Source organism: Amblyomma maculatum, chromosome 10, assembly GCF_055883805.1.
Source record: "Amblyomma maculatum isolate TAMU_Amacu chromosome 10, ASM5588380v1, whole genome shotgun sequence".
Lineage (NCBI taxonomy): Eukaryota > Metazoa > Arthropoda > Arachnida > Ixodida > Ixodidae > Amblyomma > Amblyomma maculatum.
In genome coordinates this window covers 20,501,666-20,523,141 of record NC_139353.1, presented here as the reverse complement: position 1 = coordinate 20,523,141, position 21,476 = coordinate 20,501,666, and the positions used below count along the sequence as shown (strand labels likewise).

At 47.7% G+C, this 21,476-nt stretch overlaps 1 protein-coding gene across 3 annotated transcripts in view; it reads left to right on the top strand.

The window, feature by feature from the left end:
* The first annotated feature begins 566 nt into the window (after positions 1–566).
* Snap25 (Synaptosomal-associated protein 25kDa) overlaps positions 567–21,476 on the top strand; it is a 113,701-nt gene continuing 92,791 nt past the window's right edge. Inside the window, exon 1 of one of the 3 annotated variants that reach the window (XM_084582140.1) lies at positions 567–1,103. In XM_084582140.1, coding sequence (XP_084438266.1) covers positions 969–1,103 — 135 coding nt within the window. In that variant the 5' untranslated portion in view covers positions 567–968. The remainder of the gene's footprint in view (positions 1,104–21,476) is intronic. The other 2 variants (XM_084582139.1, XM_084582141.1) reach the window with 2 other exon arrangements.

Sequence of the window (21,476 nt, the reverse complement as noted above, 5' to 3'; positions counted from 1 at the left end):
TCGAATATAAAACAACAGTAAACAATAAGGAAATCGAAAGCTAGCAAATGTCGATCTATTTTTTTATTTGAATACCGGTGTGTCACTCAAGAAGGCAACTTGTTTTCGGCACTTCCTTGCAGACAGCTGTGCTAAGTTGTTGGCTGCACTTACGCGTAGATTGTTTTCTATTGTAGAAGGTTTCAACGCACATCTAGAGTGGTATTTTTATACCTATAAATAACTTTAAAACACTTTCATGCCGGTAAAAGATTTTTTTTTTTCTTATAGTGCATTCGACAAAGGTTTTATGCTTGTGTAAGCGGTGATCGAGTCTACTGCAGTTCTTTTCTGAAAAAAAAAAAAAAAAAGAAAGAAAAGGTTCCGAGTAGTTCATATCCTTCCAACTTCGTCTGGGACAGACGTCTCGCTGGGGGACGAATTAAGGTCCGCGTCACGAAGGAGTTTCTTTCACTGAGTCTTTTTTTTCTTTTTTTTTTCTTTCCCCAGCTTTTTGACGCCTCAAGAAGTTGTTTGCGCGGTCCGAACGCCACTCAAGCCTAGCCCGTGCTGACCGGTTTTTTTTTTTTTCGAAGCTCAGGATCGTTTTCTCAAACTCCAAGCGCCGGTTTCAGCTCATTTACAGAGCACGAAGGTCTTTTCTTTTTTACTCCGGGCCGGCTGAACAAATCTTCGAAGAAAGAAAACTCCTCACAGAAGTCCAGGCATCACTTATCAGGCGAGCAAGAACAGCAGCGCATCGTTTCTCGCTTCTTGGTGTGTTTGTGATCTCGTCGTACGTTTGAAGATTGCGTTTCGACCTGCGTACCGGACGTGACCTACTGTTCGTCGCATTGTGGGACGCCTGTTCATCGAGGTCGGCGCGATCTTCGAGTAATTTGACGCCGAGCTTCACGGCCCGTTAGTGATTGTGTGCGTGGCTCTTGTCATCGCCGTCCCCTGACACTACTGGGTGACGCCTAGAAATAATGGTGTTGAAAGCGGCTACGGCGGCTCCGACGCCGCCGCTGCCCGCGAAGGACGGCATGGCGGACGCTGCTAACGGCGGCGGAGAGCTTACTGCTCAGACGCTACAGCAAAAGATCGACGATGGCACGACCGAGGTCAGTATACTGCACATGCCCTTGTTTTGTCGAAGGTACGACATGTTAGTGTGAGTGGCTGTCTGACGCGCTACCAGTTTTGCTGTGAAGTGGAATAGTAGGATTTTCTCGCGAAAACTGTTTCTTTTTCATTTCTTCTTGAAAAAGCTGGAAATGTTCAATGGCCGGCTATTAGTTATTTGTGTGCGGGGAGATTATTAAGAAAATTGGATTTAACAATAATTAATGACTAAACGGGGTATGTTGTGTTTACTTTGGTATTGCAGCTGCGTTGCTCCTTGATGTTTTATGGTCAATTTTGGTGAGTGTCTTGGGCAAGGTTCCGCCGTTGCGGTATTTAAGGGGGAAGTGTCCATGCAGTTTCCCGGTATAACAATGCATGACTGCATGCGTGTTGGAGTCGACGAGGACTTTAGTGGGAATAATTCTTCGGCCCGAAAAAAAAAAAAAAAAAAAAAACTCAGTTTTGTATCACTACATTCGCGTGCAATGGGGCATTTGTTTCGTTTCGTTTGCTCCAGTTGCAGAGAAATGTATAATGCAGCCTGGCGTATAATGCACTGAAGAGAAAAGCGGATTAGTGGTGCCGCGCTCTCACAAGGAATTTTTTTATTATTTTTGCGTTGGGTATCGTTTTCGGTTGGTAAACAAAAACTGTATTTACGTAAATTTATCTTGAGAACAATGTAGGTAAATGTTTTTGAGCAGATGTACAATTTTCGCATTCACTCTTTTCCTCTCAAGGCAACAGTTAAAAATATATCTAATTAGTGTTTGCTAATTAATCAACATTGGTGAACCAGATAATACAGGAGACCAGCAATAGGTGGCACTGAACAGCTCTTTAATTGGTTTGACTGGGCTAGGGTTACCTTATCTTTTACAACCTTGGTTACATTTAACTGGGACACCCTGTTTTTACTGTCATGTACACCGTTTCGCCAGTTTGAAATTTCGCTCAGTGTAGCATGTTAATTTCTGCGCCATTGTTACGAGCTCTGGTTCCCTCACACTTCCGCAGGCGATGTCGCTTAACACTGAGCGTGTATCGCTCTATTTTGCACAAGCGGAGCAGTTGGCTTATGTGCGCTGACTGACAGGGCGTTAATCGTTGAATGGGAGCTCGGCGCGTTCCGGGAACGTCGATTATAAACGCTCATTGTTTAACGCTCATGTAACGCGGCCATCGTTCGCGCCCCGTGCGTGTGCCGCGCGCTCTAATGTGAAATGATGGGACCGGCACGTCGTTGTTATCGCGGTACTTTCGGTTCACTGGTTCCAAGCTCCCCGTCGCCTCTTAATTCGTCCATGTATGGGGCACACCGAGCTCGTCTTGCGAAGTGAGATGACTGCAATCAGATGTTGAGAGGTTTATAATAAGGCAGTAATAATTACTAAGACTGGGATGGAGCGCATTTGGCAAGCACTCGCAGATTATGACTAGTAGCAGCTTACCGGTATCGCTCAAGAGGAAAGTATACAACAGTTGCATCTTACCTGTACTCACCTATGGGGCTGAAACGTGGAGGCTAACCATGAGGGTTCTACTTAAGTTGAGGACAACCCAGAGGGCTATGGAACGAAAAATGGTAGGGGTAACATTAAGAGATAGGAAGCGTGCAGAGTGGGTCAGAGAAATAACTCAGGTTACCGACATTCTAGTGGAATTTAAGAAGAAATGGGCATGGGCAGGACATGTAGTGCGAAGAGAGGATAACCGATGGTCGCTTAGGGTAACAAACTGCATTCCAAGGGAAGGAAAGCGTAGCAGGGGGCGGCAGAAAGTTAGGTGGGCGGATGAGGTTAGGAAGTTCGCAGGGGTCAAGTGGATGCAGCTAGCACAGAACTGGGTTAATTGGAGAAATATGGGAGAGGCCTTCGCACTGCAGTGGGTATAGTCAGGCTGATGATGATAAATAATCACTCTTTAGCGCAGCCATGTTGTCACGAAGAAAATCTAGGCAGCTTTCACAGCCACTTCGTTAGTTAAAGAAAAAATCAGCTTGCTTCAGGGTTCGTACCCGGTACTACCGTCTGTCAGGGGCAGTTGCTCTATACCAGCTGAGTTAAACAACACGCCCCAGCATATTAAATGACTGCTCGCAAGCGATTTGAAATTTTCAAAGTAGAAACAGTGTTTGCTATAACGTTTAGGGTAATTCCCCAAGGCGAAGTAGAAATTGTAGTAAAGGGGCAATTACTCGATGGTATCCACCCGAGTGCAGCCTTACGGTAACGTGGGAAAGCTATTCAGCCTTCTCCACAATTTCATAATAAAAAAAAAAAAAAAGTCTCGCTGATCTGGAATTTGAACCCGCGAGCGCCGCCTGTCTGTGGCTCCCTTACGCAACCAAATGGCTTCTTTTGCGGAGATGTTAGCAATAACTTCCTTATTACAAGTTTCTACTCCACCATGGGCCACTCCGCGAACCTTTATACCAAAAGCAATCATGTTTGGTTTTCTTTTGACAGATTCAGAAGCTAGTTTGAGGAGACCATGAACCGCAAGTGATCTGTAAATGCGATTCACTAAGAGCACACTAAATATTATTTCACATGCCCATATATAGCTGATTAGCTGCGAGGTTTCTTTTATTGCGATAGATCACATGCCTCACTATCGAATGCTACGGTCTCATAGAGCCAGTTGAGCTAAGTTCTTTCAAAACTTATGGGTTTAAGCTGCACTTACCTTTGAAATATCAGCCATGTTTATCTCTCTCTCTCTCTCTCTTGGCGCATGGCACTAACTTCGACATTTCATGCCGCTATCAATTCCTTCTTCGGTACACAGAGCCGTGGGCCAGTTTAGCGGTGAGGAATACAAATCTTGCGTTGAGCGTTATGTATTCCGTGCGCGCTTACAGTATACTGAAGCTGCTTCCCGCGGGGAGGTTGATGCTACGACGTTTCCAATGTGCGTTATGGCTTAGTTGTCAACCCGTACCTGTAGGCCAAGGAGCCTTTTCTAATAAATCGTTGTCCTCAACACTAGGGAGTTAGAAGTTCCTTATGCAGTCAATACTCTGCCACTCTTGAAGGCAGTCCGTCGGAAAGGCTGCCGTGTCGCCGGAACCTGGAGGTTAGATAAAGGCCAGTAGTGTCATCTCTCCGAGTCTTGTCGTCTTTCGGACGCAAACGCTACCCCACGCATTTACTGACTGACGGAAAAGCTGACCTCGTCCCGAAGTTGTGACGCTTACTGCGCGTTGGTTTCCGTGCATAATGGTCTTGAGCCGCGGTCCTTGTATTTTGGATTGTGGACGTTGCAGCAGCAGTACCTCTCAGGATGTACGTCATGCGGCTAAGCTCTCTATCTTCAGACGGCCGTTCTGAAGACATGCTTTTGCGCACTCATACTAAAGTCAGCGGGGACATCTGCTGTAAGGTTGGTGTAAGCTGGGGCGCGGTGGTTGCAGTTTTTGACGAACTTGATGGAACTTGGCACTTGTAATCCTCACCTAAAATGGAAAGAGCAAGAGAAGACACGTACAAAAATGCTTGAGGGAGTCCATGCATACGATGTTTATGTAAGCAGTGCATGTTGTGTATGATTTGGTTTGGGGGGGGGGGGGGGGGGGGGGGGGGGTTGAACGTCCCAGAGTGACTCAGTCTATGAGAGACGCCGTAGTGGAGGGCTCCGGAAAAATCGACCTCCTGGGGTTCTTTAGCCTTCACTAACATCGCACAACACACGGGCGCCTTACTTTTCGCCTCCATTGAAAAGCGGCCGCCGCGACCGGGATTCGATCCCGCATCCCTGGGCACAGTTGTCGAGCGCCTTAACCACTGCTCTACCGCTGCGGGGCCCATGTTATGTACAAGAGCGCACTTCTGTTTCTATGAAGAACACAATAAAATGGAGGCATTCTTTTCCCTTCATTGTTTCTCCTACTACTGAGCAATGAGCACATTTGTGCCCTCCATTTTACGGATGTTAGCATTATCATGGAAAGGCGAATTGTCAGCTAGCATGTATTGTACTAAACCGGAAAACACTCATGTTAAGTCAAAGTACAATTTTCCTTTTAAATCTTGTTGCGGTTCCTTTTTCAGGCGCTGTTATTTTTGGAAAGACTTTTCATGTCGTTTCTCCCTTAAGCCTGTTCTATCGTGAGACGAACGCCACCTACACGCAGATGCACTCCAGGAACATCAGTGGTGTTGTTCCTTTCTTCCCTTGGCCTTGTGCCGTTACGCTGCTTCACTAGATAGCACTCCAGGAGACACACGCAAACTGACGCGCATACAGCAGAGAAGACTGTAGAGAAGCTTGATGTCTGGTATACACATATGGAGAGCACAAATGTATGTTGGGCGTATATATGCTCACTACGCAGCATACCGCAGGAAAGCTAGACAAGTATCTATACAGGTGCGAGTGCGGACCGGGCTAAGAAGAAAGGACGTGCAGCATCAGCAAGCACAGGAGTACAAAGAGAGCTTCGTTTCCTACCGATTTCCTTTGGTCCCGTATGTTTGGGGAACGTAAGCCGCGCCTTTTTTTCACTTGCGCTTCCTCCTGTAACGAAACCGGGCAGGCGGAAAACGTGGGCTTCTCCTAGCCCGTGCTTCCTTGTGCTGCCGTCTCAGAGGCCGGCATATCCCCTGATGCGCATGTAGGCTTAATCGAAGATCCGACCGGGCAGGAATACCCGGCTCGGCAGCCCGTGACGGGCAGCTTCGCATGTGCGGTTGGCGTCGGAGCTCGCAGCAACGAACTGCTATTTGTTCGCTTTGGGCGACGCTTTTATAGGTCGTGCGGTTCGCTACTTTTTTCTCAGTTTTCGGTATTTCTTTTTGCTTTACTGCTTTATTTGCAATCTTGAACTCTTTTTAATTTTGGATCCTGGAAGGGGGGGGGGGGGGTAGTTTTGCTCTCACACGGCGATATCAGTAGTGAGTAGTCGCTGCATTTTCTTTTTTTTTTTTTTTTTTTTACTGTATCATGCGCATTTGTTGTTTAGCCAGAGACATTTCAGCCGGACCTGTTATTTCGATCTTACCCCGGTTTCGATGCCTCGTTGGCGTCTTCGATATGCAAGAGCAGACTACCTGCCACGTCGATTGGTCATTACGCAGATAAGTCAGGCATGACGTCACACAGCGCCATAGTAAGAAGTCTTCCAGTACGTCCTTCAGCTCCCGCCGGTCCCCGAACATGACCTCTTTTTTTCTTTTCTTCGAACTCCCTCATTCCCATTTTCCGGCAAAGTGCTGAACACTGCCATTACGGACTGGGAGCAATTCTGTAATTTTTGTTTATTGCATAATTTCTTTATGCCGTAACAAAACCTTAATAGCTGAAAAGCGTTTGCGCGCGCGTAGCTAAGACTACTTGCATTGAAGAAGGATGGCGAGGGCGCTTATCTGGTTTGGATATCGTATTTGCAACAGTGTTGATCTTTGCCGTTGCCACTGTTGCGCGGCTTATATGTTCGGGAATTCCTCTTCACTTGTAGCCGTCATTAGTCCACTTGAAAACAACTGTGGTGTCTGGGGCGAACAGGTGCTGTGCCGGTGGGGCATGATCACGTGTTCAAGGAGACTGGTAGCGCGTAAGGTTCGTTGATATAATTTTGTGGACATGCTCCTGTTCCAGGAGTAAATGGTTACGCGCAGATCTTCGTTCGAGCCCCCGTAGGCTCGAGGCTGACTGAAAAGGGTTCGGATAGGCATGTCTGCGTTAAGCTGCTCTTAATTCGGTCGTCACAGCTGGAAATTTGTCACTGCTCCATCGGCGCGTCCGATTCGTGCGATTGGAATAAAAAAAGACAGTGCTATGGTCTCAACGCATGGAAACCGATTAGGACGTGAGAAAGCTTTTACGCACCGATGGAAGTTGCCGGAGGAGACGACGTGCGACGTGCAGCGCTAGTGTGTGTTGCAGTTTATAGTCACGTGGTTGCGTACTTATTTGTCACGTTTTTCTTTCTTTTTTTTGCCGTACTCGGTCTACCCGTCCGCGTTGGCGCAGTGGTTAGGCCACTCGACTGCTGTTGCTGTACCCAAGGATGCGGGATCGAGTCCCAAAGGCCGCTTTTCGATGGAGGCGAAAAGCAAGGCACCCATGTGCTGTACGATGTCATTGCAGGGTAAATAAGCCCAGGTGGTCTTAATTATTCCGGAGCCCTTCACTACGGCGCCCCTCATAGCCCGAGTCGCTTTAGCACGTTAAACACCATAAACCAACCAACCTTTTAGCTCGTCGCTATTCAGCGCTGCTGGCGGCAGTCAGATTCGTTCCGAATGACATCGCTTTGCTTGCGAATACAGCGCTGGGCTTCCAGCATAAGCCGTTTTGTTGTAGCTGTTTTCTTTTCGTCGCGTGTCCGTGTCTACGTCGGGGCAAAATGCATTGTAAGGAAGGAGCCTTCCCTTATTTTGGCCGACATCTGCTCCATCACGTGAAAGTCTTGGTGGGGCGCCGTTCTGCTCTGCCTTCGGCGGCCAACGTCCACTCCATCACATCTTTTTTTCTTCTTTAGTTGACTGAAAAAAAGCAAAAAAAAAAGCTAGAAGGCATGGCAAACGAATTCACCCTGTGCGGCCCGTCTGATTGATTAAACTTGAGGCTGCTGGCTGACCCAAGTCACGTCACTGACTCGCAGTTCAAGTGGCGAACGTTGATTGATGGCGTACTCCTTCATGCGCGCATTCACGGACAGAAAAAAAAAAAAAAAAGAAAAGGAAAGGAGGGGTGTCACGGTAGACATGGCTCAAAGCAGCACGGTTAAGAGATGTTCGGAGTTATAATGCTTTTCAATTTCCGAGCTGTACGTTTTCCTGCTTTAGAGTACTTTTAAATCACCCTGCTTGTCGCACCATCTTTTTCTATGTATTATTTAATCCTCTGCAGCCGCAGAGCGTACTGCTGGAGTTGTGTTTTGATATCCGTGTGCTTCTTGCCTACAGTTGGATGCAACTGAAGAGCAGAGTGCCAAATGGCACTCAAAGGAGGCTCTCCAGTCAATAGCGTAGACTGATTGTCACGACGTCGCAGTTTAATCCATGATGTAGACTGATTATCACGACGTCGCAGTTTAATCCATGGTTAAATTCCTTTACCTGTTAGAGACCGGGGATTAAACCCAGTATGTCATGATGGTCGGTCGATGACCGGGATTCCTCCTCTGAGGGGCGTTTGTCGCCTTTTTATTGAGTCGTACCCAGCTGTAGTAAGCAGCGAAGTTCATTTTGTGATAAGCGCGGTTTTCGTAGGCGGTGTCAATTTCTTCCTTAAAAATTTGCCTAACTTCTGTCACGTTTCGTGTGAGAAATTTCTGATTCTGAATGGAACATTTAAGACAGTCTTTATTATTATTGTTTTTCAACGTGGCGCATGGCCTCCGAAAATCGCTAATTTCCTCACCGACAGAAAAGCTCTCACACCGTTCCATTGGTGCTCACTGTGCCGGGAACGGGGACCAATCTGCCGCGCCCTGTTTATTGATGATTCAGTGTGCGAGCGAGCGCCGACCCCTGTTATGAATCATATCTCCCACTGACCTCATTTGCGTGCCAGGCAGCACCGCATAACACGCCACAATTGTTTCTTCATGACCCCGCCGCCGAACCGGCCACTCTGGCTAAGCCGTTCTCCGCAGCTCGGTGGGCGGTGTCGCTTGGCGGATCTGATAAGGGGCGGACTAATCTTCCGAATCAATTGCATCCTGCTTGCGCACTCAGTAGATTAGCGGGGCTCATCGGTCGAGTTGATCGCCTTTTTTTCGTGGCAACCAGATTACTTGCCCGTTCCGGCCCGAACGGTGGCAAGCGATGATCCGGTCATTCCTTCCTTCTGCGCTATTTTTTGTCTTTCATTCTCTTGTCAGTTCGTCGTCCCAATTACGCTATCAGAAATCGCTTTTCGCCTTACCGGATGGAATCTTATTGTCTTCGTGCGACGCTGACGTATGTGCCCACTCGCATTTGCAAGTGCCGGTGTATGTCACGAGCAGATTTCTGTCGGACGACTCCAGACCCCCTCATTCTCCCTCTTTCTCTCTAGCTCTCTTTCATTGTCCCATAAATCTAACGGTGCCCTCTATGTATAGCCCGGCCCTACCATGACGCGTCCGACATTCTCACCTCAAAGCGGAGAGCGATAAGACGCTCCTCCCGGCATTCACTCTCCATTGTTTGCATCCTGGCCTCGTCTTCTATTGCGCCGCCATTTGTCGTCGTCGTCGTCCTTGTAGGGCTTTCGAGCCATCGCCACTGCCACGTCCGGCGTCCTCCTATTCCTGGACGGGTGCTATTGTTCCGCGATTTCCGCGGGAGCTTTCCTTGTTCCCCCGACCCTCTAGCTCGATCCTCAATGCCCATCTTGGTCGCCGTTGTGCCGTACACGTAGTTTCCTCCGCGCAGTTTTTCTTTTTCTCTCTCTCTCTCTCTCTCTCTCTCTCTTTTCTCGCGCAGTCGCCACGGTGTCCGGAGGTTCCAGTGTTTCCGTCGCTCTTTTTTTTTTTGTTTTGTTTTTCTTCGATCGTTTCCTGGTTGGTTCTCTGGTATTGAGTTGTATGCGCCTTTTTGGGCGGATATACGCCTAATATTAGTTTGCGCTTTGCTCATTCCGCGAGTCTGTGGTGCCATCGCTTTCGTATTACTCGAGTCTCTCTCGTATGGAGTGTTTGCTACGTTGTAGCCGATTCGTCGTTCGGTGGGTGGCGATGCGTTAACCGGGGAAGTGCGGAATAAGCGCTATTTTCATGCCATAAAGTCGTGTTCTTGTCAAGAATCTGGACGCGATGGCTGGCTCGCGAAGTGAGTGCTTCCAGACCTCTTTTTCTCCCCCTCCCAGACCATAACTCCAATTATTTAATTTTCTTTACTTTCCGTTCTTCCCCTATTTCCTGCTATGTAGCATTTATTTCTGCGTTCTCTTTTTCCGCCTCCCATTTTCGGTACTCTTTTTGTTATGCTTTTCCTTGTTAATCTTTTTTATTATTCTTTACTTTTTTGCGTCGGCAGTAAGACTCTTCGCCACAAAAGAGCTTCTGGCTCTTTTTGCCTTGGATAGTGGCAAGATCGGCCTTTCACCTGATAGAGTTTACAACTGAAGAGCCACCTCCCACCTACAACTGTTGACAGGTTGCAAAATGAAGGGAGGAAATACTTTCCTTCATTCCTCTATGGTTGCAAACGAAACTCTCAGATATAAGGAAAAACATGGGTAGAACGATGGTTCCGCCTACAAAATATTAAAAATAAGAGCTGTGTTTCTGAAGCGTTTGCAGAAGAGAATATAACGAAAGACTCGGGTATAGCGATATACCCGGATATAACAAAACACGGATTTAACGAGATCGATTGTAGCGAAATGCAAGTGTAACAAAAAGGTTTCGTTAAAAAATTTTGCCTTAACGAAGTCGTCGGATATAACGAAGACTCAGATATAGCATTGTTTCCGCAGTCTGATTCATCGCAATTTTCGTACGCACGATAATCACGTTGCTAATGATACCTTGCGGACCAGGGCCTATCGCGAACCTGCAGCTAGCCGTGGTGTCTCCGGCCGTAGATAGATCGGGCTTCTATATTAATAATCGTAAAACAGCGCGAACAACGGTAGACAAGAACGAGAAAGACACGGGACGAGCGCTGACTCTCAACTAAGTTTTTAATGCCAAAACTTGGCGCTTTTAAAGGAAAGACAGTGCATTCTACGTCACAATGAAGTCGATAAAACCAAACCAAAAGGCAGAGACACGTGTCTTTCTTGTTCTTGTCTACCCTTGTTCGCGCTGTTTTACAATTATGAAGGTCTACAAACTTGCCCAATTGAACATTCTGCTTCTATATTAAGACTGCCAATAACTTTCCTGCATCCTCCTCTTCCTGGTCGCATGACTCGTAATTACCATCTATGAATTTTTGCTTGGCCTTCTTTCGTCGTATTTCTATATTTTCTCTTCGTTTCTTCCTGTCTTCTATCTCCTTCAATTATTATTGCTTCCCGGCATTTTTTATCCTTCCAACCTCTCGGCTGACATTTGTTTATCGGCCCATGTCGACAAACGGAATTTTATTTCAGTGGTCCCTTATTCGATTTATGTGGTCCTGCGGCCGTAAGGTTAATTCGGCCTGGAAACGTGGTGCTTGAGAGATTTTGCGATCAGTGGTCACCGGACGTAGGCTGACTCTGGAGGGAGGGGGGGAGGAAGCTCGTGGACTTTGCGATGCATATGCCGCGACGACATCCTTGACCTTAAGATGCCAGGTGCGCGATCAAAGATTATCTATCCATTAAGACGGTCCCTCCCGCTATAGCGCTCTGTTCGCTCTCCTTGAAGAGTATCTCGAGATACGACGTTTGTCGGCCCGCGTGCATTAGCCGCGGCCGGCGCTGAAGTACGGGTCCTTTCCAATTAGGCCGCGCACACGATTAAGCTGCTCAGTCAGAGATAAGGGCGGCTCGAGCCAGCGCGGCACCGGTGTTCTCTGGGCGCGCTCTTTTTCGGGCGCTTTCTAATGACCGAAGAACAAGTAGTGCCCCAAAGTGGGTACGGAATGGGGGAAATGCGAAGGGCTTTCGAACTCTAGGGCTGTTTAAGTTATCGGCTTCCGTGTGGCGCCAGACAGCCTCCGCTAAATTGGTCCGTGCCGGAGAGAACTTTTAATTAGAGCTCCTGCCGCTGACAAAACGCTGCCGTCTCCGCCGCGTTGCGTGGAATACGGCTTTTTGCAGTGGGAGCAGCAGCTGCAGGTTTTCGCAGGGCGCAACACATTGCGATAACCTGAACAAGTGACGTTGCCTCAGTCGAATTTTCTGGCGCTGAGTGCGCAGGAGTGCACTTTTTTTTTTTTTTTTGTTTTTTTGTTACAGTCCTGGTTCTGTTCGTTTCTGATTGGATGAAAGCGTACTGCGTTTGGGAATGCCCATACAATGGACCTGAGCCAAGCGTGGCCCTCGAATTCGCAATCGCGTTTAATCTCGCGAGAACTTCTTATTTTCCCGGCCGAGTGACCTCCTATAGTCACGAAGACGCGGTCTCTTTTTTTGACTGGCTTGCTGACGCAGCACGGAGGTTCGCCTATGCTGCGTGCTGTATCTGTATAATGAACATTGTAGCTGCACGTTGTTGAGGTGTGAGGTATAGAATAGTTGTGGTCGAAATGGCTCGGCGCCCGGGTTTATTGCCTCGGATTTGTGTGTGCGCAACAAGGTTAAGTGGAAATATGGGAACCGGTTAAGTGGAGAAATATGGGAGAGGCCTTCGCCCTGCAGTGGGTATAATCAGGCTGATGATGATGATGATGAACAAGGTACAACGATCGCTTGCACCCATCACGCTTCCGTGAAGTTTGTGATTCGAACTGCCACAGTGTACATCGTATTTCAGCTTGCAAGCGTTGTGTATCGTTTACGACTCATATCTGAATGCCGACATGAATTGTGGGCACGTCCGAGACACGCGGGCGAGAGCCCGAGAGGAGGGTCGTTGAAAGCGTCGGAAATTTGCTTCGTAGCTCTGGGTATTGCACGGAAAGTGTGGGGCGTAAAGTGCGGGGTACTTGTGAGAACAGGACGTGTTTCCACTCCAGTGAAAAAGCACGCGATGTTTACGAAGGCGGGCGGTTGTGACGAGAGTGTTGATCTCGAGAAAGAGGCTCTGTTTCGTACCAAGGCAAGCAGTGCTTGCATCAGGGAGCCGACTGGCGTGCGCATAGTTTCTTTCGGCGCGAGAACGTTCGTACGCTTTGTCTTGCGAAAGTTAATTTGCGCAGCTCTCAGCGCGAGAGAGGTGTTGTAAACATATAATTTGTGGTGAACCGTTGTCTTTTCGTTTGCTGAGCTTGAGTGAGCGGGATCTGCAATCGCTGTCTGCTGTAGTGAGCGTGGCTTTTCCCTAGCTCGATGTCGGTCGGTGGCTTTACTGTCTAGAAAAGCCGCCCTTCTGTGTCCGCATCGTCGGGTACCGTCTTATTCGAGCTGAAAGCAATCTTTTCAGGATTGCTAGCATTAACATGTTCTGATACATGTCGCTCTTCTATAAGAAGTCTAAATGGTGTAAGTGGCTTAGCTAGCCAATTTGTTTTCATTGCGTACGACGTCATTTTTAATGAACAGTAAATGAACGTACGTGTGAAGTGTAAATGAAATACAGGGCAGCAGGACTTTTTCCGGGCGCCTTGCTTTTCGCCTCCATCGCGCCGCCTTTCAATGGAGGCGAAAAGCAAGGCGCCGGTGTGCTGTACGATGTCAGTGCACGTTAAAGAACCCCAGGTGGTCGAAATTTCCGGAGTCCTCCACTACGGCGTCTCTCATAGCCTGAGTCGCTTGGGACGTTAAACCCCACATACCAAACCATACCAAACTTTTTTGGTACTGCTCAGGTAAAGCGAAAGCGATGACTTTTAAACTAGCCGATGCCCAAAGAACCCTTAAATCATACGCATACATTGCTACACCTGACCCATTTTACCTGCAGGACTGCAGAATCAAAGTTTGTAAAAAAAAAAAAAAAAAAAAAAAAAAAAAAAACTTTCGAGTTTTAAAATTTCTTGGTATCCGCGCACATTCCCGTTTCACGAAATTTTATGACAACTTTCTAAATGATTGAGAAGCTGCTCTAACTGTAGGACAGTTTTTTCATTCCGACCATCGTGTGACACCTAACCTAGGAGGCCCATCCGGGGCAGAGTGAGGGCGTCGTTTACTTTACAGTGCCGCTTCCATGGTGTGACTTGCGCTTGAGCGCTCTTCCGCTGCTGCGCCTTGCGTTCCTATATGATTCTTGTAGAGTGCGGTCAAACTCTGGTCGTAGGCGCCCTGGCATCGTGTTCCGTGTTTTATGTACTTTATTTCGTTGTTGCGAATGGTGGTCAGTGGCCGTCACTGCTCGCGTTCGTCCAAGCTGCCCCGATCAAATTCGGCGCTTGCGCGCCACATAGCGGCCATGCACCGCGTCCGAAACAAATGCCCCTGTCTATCCGTTAAGCAAACTCACGAATATCGTGTGGCACGTTTTATCTCTGCGCCTTGCAACATGTTTCTCTGCGTGGCGTTTGTGTCGCGTCGCGGACTTGCTGGGACGGGAGGTCACGCGCCACGGTTGTCATAGCGACGTGTAGCGCAGTCGCATGTCCTTCCACGTTTGGGCCACTCACAAACGATCCGGTCCACCGGCGACGTCGCTTTGGATAAAAACAGAACAGAAGATAAAACATGATAAAAGAGTATGAAAAGTCGACAGCGACCAATGCGATGCGATGTCGCACGTAGATCGGAGAATAAAATAGATTAAAAAACAAAAAAACGTTGCGCCACGACGTCTGTTTTTCAGTGCGAGCCTATATCTATAGCTGGCGACCTCGTCTGGGCGACGTGGTCGAATTCGCTATTTTCTTCTCCACTTTAATTGCCTTCTCTTGCCCTGCGTTTTTATTATTATTTTTTTTTTCGGCGACAACATTGTTGTAAAACCCGCTTCCAGAAATGGTAACACGCTTCGGTACGACTCGGTATGATGGCATTCGAGCTATCGTCCGCGGCTGATGCATCGAATTTTAATGCAGCCAGACACATACGCGAGCACAAAAAAAGCCTGTGCACAAAGAGTGGTTGTTTTTCGCGATAAAGGCTGGGCGTGTGTCATTCCGTCAGAGATAGCTTCAGCCCTGGGCGTCTTAAGGAATACTTACGCAACGCGCATGAAATATGCCTCTTGGACGCCGCACGTTATTCTTTTATTTTTCCTTGCTTCAAAGATCTGCACATTAGATATTAACCAGATGGCCTCAGCTGGACGCAATTGCCAGTTTTGGAGGCGGGTGTAGAGATAAGTTATTCAAAACAGGACCTTTCTCGACGCCTCGGCGCCTTTAAGGATGCTGCAATGTCTTTGCAAGGAGGACTGTCTCGAGTTCGCGTTGCACGCTCTCATTAGTCTCTTGAGGGGAGCCCTTTATGATAGCCTCTCGAAGATTCTTTCGCGCGTAAAGGGCACGAAGCTTGCTGATACCTGCTTTAGTACGCTTGATGCTTCGATTTCTCAGCTATTCGAGATTGGCACTGATTACGGACGGGGACTACCCCATTTGCCCCAATTGCGACTGTGCGATAACGGCCACATTGACACACACCCTTTGGGGATGTAGGGGAAGACCACCCCCTCATACTTTATTGCCAGCTCCCTCCGAGGAGAGCTGGGACAAACTTCTTACGCGCTCAGACAAGAAGGCGCAGCTGGCGCTTGTCTCGTTGGCCCAGAGCGCCGCCCCCACCTGGGGGTCACACCAGGCCGACGTGCCTTAATTATTACTCTTCTGGCATTAAAAGTTGTTTCTTTCTCTCTCTCTTGGATTTTTCTTTTATTAGAGCCGGTACTGCTGTCGTTAAGAAGCTGAGACGCATGATAAGAATACTTGAACCCCTTATTGTGATTCTCTCTGCTCCCTGGTTGTGGTTGGCATCAGCGGAACTGCTTTTCTTTTTTTTCATTTGTCAGGATGAAAGAGAAGCGTATTGGAGCTTTGTATTTAGGCGCAGTATTCATAATTTATCACCTCAACTACAACGCATCGGTTGGCTGATAGTCAGCCTCTCTAGTCTACGGGAAGTTACGATAAATATCGTTCAGCTGCGTTTCGATGGAGGCGAAACGAAGTGGCGTCCGTGTGCTGTGCGATGTCAGTGCACGTTAAAGATCCCCAGGTGGTCGAAATTACTCCGTAGCCCTCCACTACGGCTCCCTCTTACGGCGCGGTTCAAGTGTCCACAGAACAAGTGTGAGAGATACTGCGCATCGTCGTCGTCGTCTCAGAGTGACGAGGCGTATGGGGGCGCAGTCATAGCTTATAAGTGACCATCATGAGTTGCACTTTGCAAGCAATGATTATAGGGTATAGGTTATAAATGTTAAGCCACAACCGTGGGGTAACGTGCAGTCGTGTAGGTATAGTTAAATGTGGGGATCAGAGGATACGGGGTGCGCTCGTGGTGTATAGGGTGCGTTTCAGTTCTGTTATCACAGTTCGCTCGCGAAATATATCAGGAATAGGGCACCTTATGACAGAAATTATTGTATATTTTTTTTTAGTATAAGATAGTATAATAGAGCAGCATCTGCTTTAGTATAACACTCTGCTTATTATTGGATTTACGACATAGCCTGATTTCTTTTTTCTACAGCTTAGCCAAAGCTAGGGCAAATAATAAACGGTACTCTTCCCCGCCTTTTTCGGGCAAGCATTGTAGTTAAGTTGGACCTGATGGATTGAAGTGGTATGGGTTTTAGGGCTGACCTTTAGTTTTAGGGCCACAGCTTTATATATGGGTTCATGACCATTTGAGCGACACCGATGTGTCCCTTGGAGGTGTAGAATCTGCTGCCTTTATAGACGGTACGATAATAAATTCTCGACCGAGATTGCGGTAACGGTTCGCCTAAATTCATTTCTCTAACTGGCTGAAAAAAAAAAATAATTAATCGTATATATTTTCATTGCGCACCCTAGTTATATTTCGCCGTGTTTTCTTCGGTTACACTCGCGATCGTTCTTTCCTCAAATCCTAGCCTAGTCTGGTGCTCATATGTCATTGTTTAGGACCGAGAGACTAGTGGAGTCGAGCCAGAGAATGAGAATTGGTGTGAGCGTGCGGGCGACAACGTGGACATGGCGTGCAATTTTTGTTGTTGTTTTGGGCTCTTATTCTCAGGAGAGAACACGTGCGTGGTATATGAAATATTGGAAGGACGGGCTCGTCAGTCGCCACACTGGGCAAATCAGACGCAAGCACTATGCAGGAGATATATTCCAGGAATGTGAATCACGACGGACGACTTAGTACTCCGTTTTTTCGCTTTTCTGGGCTACACCTTTTGTACTGCTCCTGTGTTATCGCGTTTTTACCCGCTTTGCACCTCCGGCTGTGTGTCATCGGACGCGCCAGGTATCTTCTCTCCTAACGCACCTCATTGCTCTCTTTGTGAGCCAGACAAAACAGGCGTGCAGTTGCCGCGACTGTCCCGCTGCACCTCGCCAAGAGGCGGCGAGGAGGGGGGGGGGGGGGGGGGGGGGGGGGGGGCGTTCGTCTATCGCTGCACGGGACGACAGGCGCGGACGCTTCGACCGCGGTTCGCGCCGGCAAGAGAAATCTGCGTCCCCGGATGGCGTGCGGGCTGTTGGCTCGTTGCTATAGGCGACCCTAAACAATGTCGCCGTCGTCAGACTGCGAGGGTGTTCTCGGGACAGTAGGGAGAGAAGGGCGTATAATAGGGGAGAGGGTTAACGGAGGAAAGGTGAGCTCGCCGATGGGGTCGGACCCCGTCGGTTGTTTGCTTGTCCCGCTTCTTTTTTTTTATGTGAGCGTGTCTGTACCGCAGGGTAAACACGTCGGTCAGATAAACAGCCAGGGAAGAGGATGTGGGGTAGAGTGGTCTGCAGGCGGATAACGTGGGAAGTGTAAATTACGCCGCGATGAAGTTAGCGTGAGTGAACTCAACTCGTACCATCCGGAACAGTCCGCTCCACGCGGCTGGTTGATTAGGCTCCATTCGAGGGCCGTTCTGTGATTTTGTGAGGGCTGATAAACACGTTCGCGAAACATTATTGCCAAGCGTGTGCGCGTGCCTCCTTAGCGCCTGCTTTTCAAGACTAGATGTAAGTATGGGAGTGTGTAAAAAATAAGAATAAAGTTGAATGGTAAAACAGATGCCCGCTAGGTTTTTGTTTTCGGGATAGGGTCGCGCTGTTTCAGAGGTTGTGGTGATATGCTCGAGCAGTCGCCTAGGTTTCAATCCAAACAGTATTTTCATTATTGGAGGTATATCATGTAACTCTGTGCTCCATGGCAGTCTCAGAGGTTACTTTGCCATTCTGGAACAGTGCGCGTTTCACGAATTCTTTCTCGAGTTCCTGTCGGTCTGTTGAAGATCTCGTCTGTGCGCCGTGTTTCATGGTTTGACATATCGTCGACGGGTATATAGCATGTGTTCGCGGTATTGCAAAAAGTAACTGTGGATCTTCTGTTTGCGAAGAAAACTACCTGTTGGTGGAATAAATAAGACAAGCGAAGCGTAAACGGATTTTTTTTTTTTTTAAGTTCGAGTGCACTTGTATTTTGAGTAATTGTCTCAGTGCCGTCTTTTTGTTGTTGTTGTTGTTGCCGACTGGGAACTTTCGTAATCAGGGATGCTGAGAACTCGGAGAAGTCATATGTGGAAAAGTAACAAAGGCTGACATTAACATAAATGTCAAAGAACGGTGGGGTGCTCCTTTGTAAGACGTATGCGTACAATATCCTCACTTCTATCTACTTCACGCGCCCAAGTTTCGCGCTCCGCTGGGCGTTGCAAGAATTCCAGTTAGTTTAAATTAATACCGGGGCCTTCTACTGTGGCGTGCTTCGTAAAAGTCTGCAGGGTTTGTCTGGAATCTTCAACCAATGAAACTACCAATCTCTACCTGCCGTGCGAGTGGCTTTTTTCTTTTTGTTTGCTTTTCTCGGTTTTTCGCTATCATCACTAACGGCCAGTGGCTGTGAAAAAATGGAAGTACGCGCTTCCTCTTTGGAGAGAAAGAAAAAAAAGGAAAGGGTTGGAAGACGGTAACCGTTTTTCCATCAACGGTGTAAACCCATCCATGACCGTGACGTCGAAGATAACGGTACCCAGGAACTGTAAAAAAGCGCCGGGACTGAGGTGCTTACCGTGTGGAGGCCGCCGCCGCGCGGCGCCTATTTATAAATGCGTCGGAAGGCCATGTTTCGTAAACCTCGCCGGGGCGACTGTGTGGTGGCCTTTGCACCGATGCCCGCCTGGCCCGCCTGCTGCCGGGAATGAATCAATCGATGCTCAGCGGTGCTTGACCGGCGTCTCTGCCGCCGTCGAGGTGGAGGCCGCGGCTCGCCTCGCGTCCTCTTCATCATCTCGGCACCGAAGGCTATCAGTCTCCTGGCTTTGGATATAACTTCACCTTTCATACTTTCTTTGTTACCTGATGACGATGAAATAGGCTGTGTCTGGGTTGAAGGCAATTTACCATCGCTGTGTCATTCGCAGTAGCGGTGGATTGCGGGGCGACCACTGAGCCGGTATATAATAGACTTTTAGTTTACCGCTACCGCGCGCCGTCAGCACAGCACGAGGTGATTGATCCCTGCGTGCGGTGTCCGGCGGAAAAGGAATGTGGCGCCATCTGTCGGCCTCGAGGTTATCTGCGCATGCGTACTGATTATCGCGCAGTGAGCGGTAGTGCTAAACTAAATGTCTCTAATATCCTGTTGGGGTGGAGTGGATTAATGTTTTGTTTATTTTTGTTGCTAACTCTTGTATCACCGTCCTTATCGACAGCAGCTGCTTCATCTCCTTTGAAAGGATGTCACGGTTTTCTTCCAAACTTGTACGCTTCACCTTCAGCCCTTTGCATGTCGTTTGAGTCTATCCTTTAAATTTATCATTTGAGTCGGCTCAATCCTTTCTTACGGATGTCTCATAAGTTATTTCATTTTTTAGTTACTTCGGTCTTTCCTGGCTCCGACTGCGATTCTCTCTCTCAACGGGAGAGGAAAGCTTGTCGCTCGTTAAATTATTGCAAACCGAGAAACGTCGCTCGAGCAAGCTTTGAAGCAACATTCTGTGTGAAATACTTTTTAGAGCTGTGACTGAATGCTATGGAAAGGATCTCAAGCGCACGCACTATCAAGACATCTGAAAGACGTCTTTGTTACCCCAGTTTTTTGCCTGTGCTTTACATTTTCAAATACCAGTGAAATTTAAGCGTGGTCCTCAATTTCCCGGTACCGCTAAAACCACTTTGTTTGTTTGTAAAAAAAAGCGTATTTACGTGAAGTGGTACAAATTTGTGTTTGTGCTACTGGTATAAACGCGGGCGTATAAGAAGAATCTGACGGGGAATGTGCGTGGTTGTTCAGGGGCCAATTTGCATAACTCTAACGACGGCTGATACGCCAGTTACACGACTCACTAAACAATCATATCTCATGACAGTCAGTTGGCTTACATTGCTCATCAATGTGCCCATCAATCACGGGGCCAGCGACTGTTGGTCACGTGACCTTGCCACGTGATGATTTTATTTGATACAGCTGCCTGCCACGGGGCTCACGCTTGCGCCTTCTCTAGGATACGACGCGCGTGAGCACATGTCGGAACTTCTACACAACGGAGTGCGCTTCTTTCGTGTAATCACATGCTCTACGCTCCCAGTGCGCAGCTCGAATGGAAGGGCGCTTGCTTGGACGGGTTCATCAAAGAAGTACCACTTATCGTAATCAGCCAGAGTGGTTCCCGTGCCTTGGGCACCGACGGCGGGTTCCTCGGGCTCCCCTGTTTCGAAATCGCTAATAGTCGATCCGTCGCGGATCTTTCCAGCGAGCGTACAGTAATGTTGATTGGAAGGAAGCAGAATAGATAGTTCATGTATACAGCTTATTTTCTTTATGTTGAAAACGAAAGTATTTTTTTTTTTCGAAAAGGGGGATGTCGTTCGATATTTGGGCCCAAGCTTGCGTCTCGCCTGTCGTCAAGCGTACACTTTTAATCTTGTTCCACATACGTTCCGGTTATAAGTGGAACCTTAAGTTCCACTTTTAAGCAGAACATATTTAAAAATTTCACTTATAACTGGAATCTATTTGGAACCAGATTGAGTGTATTCCACATTTCGATATACGTCTCAAAAAAGTTCCAGTTGTAAGTGGAACTTTTTTACACGTATGTGGAACCAGATTAAGAGCGCAGTGGAAAGTTGGAGTTAGTTTCAGGTTCAGTAACGGCCAACAATTGCGGGGAAAGGAGTGTGCGGCCGAATCCGCGTTTCCTATTGTCACATATGTGCCAAAAAGACCCGTGTAGCCTTTCCGATCAACAGTGTATTTGTATGGCTACCTGATTAAAATCGCTATTTAGTCTAAGTAACTATATAATTTATTAGTTCTATTTTGCCAGCGCCGCATGCATTCTAATCCATGTATGGCCAAGCTTCCAAACTTCGTGAATTAAAGAGAAAGCGTATGTTTTAATGAAATGCTTATTTCCATTCAGAATCATCCTCTTAGTGGTGGAAATCATTTCTTAAAAAATGGCTTTTTAGCCGTGCCACAGGGTTGGATACTAAGCAATTTCGATATGTTACATTTGGGAAAGCTTCAAATGTTTTACATCGACTTTGACGCCGCATTGCTCATTGCGGATGGTGTTCCTTTTTATTTTTTTCCCATGACAGTGTGCAAATTTTGTTTGCTCTTCCCATGGAATCGCGATGTTATCGGTGGTGTCAAACGTATCCACTGACGTGCACACTGATTCCAGAAAAGGCTGACGCCTCTCTGCGATTCCAGCGTGCGAAACAACTCTGTCGCGGCAAAAGTTTAGGACCTCTTGAAACTGCGCTGTCAGGTGCCAG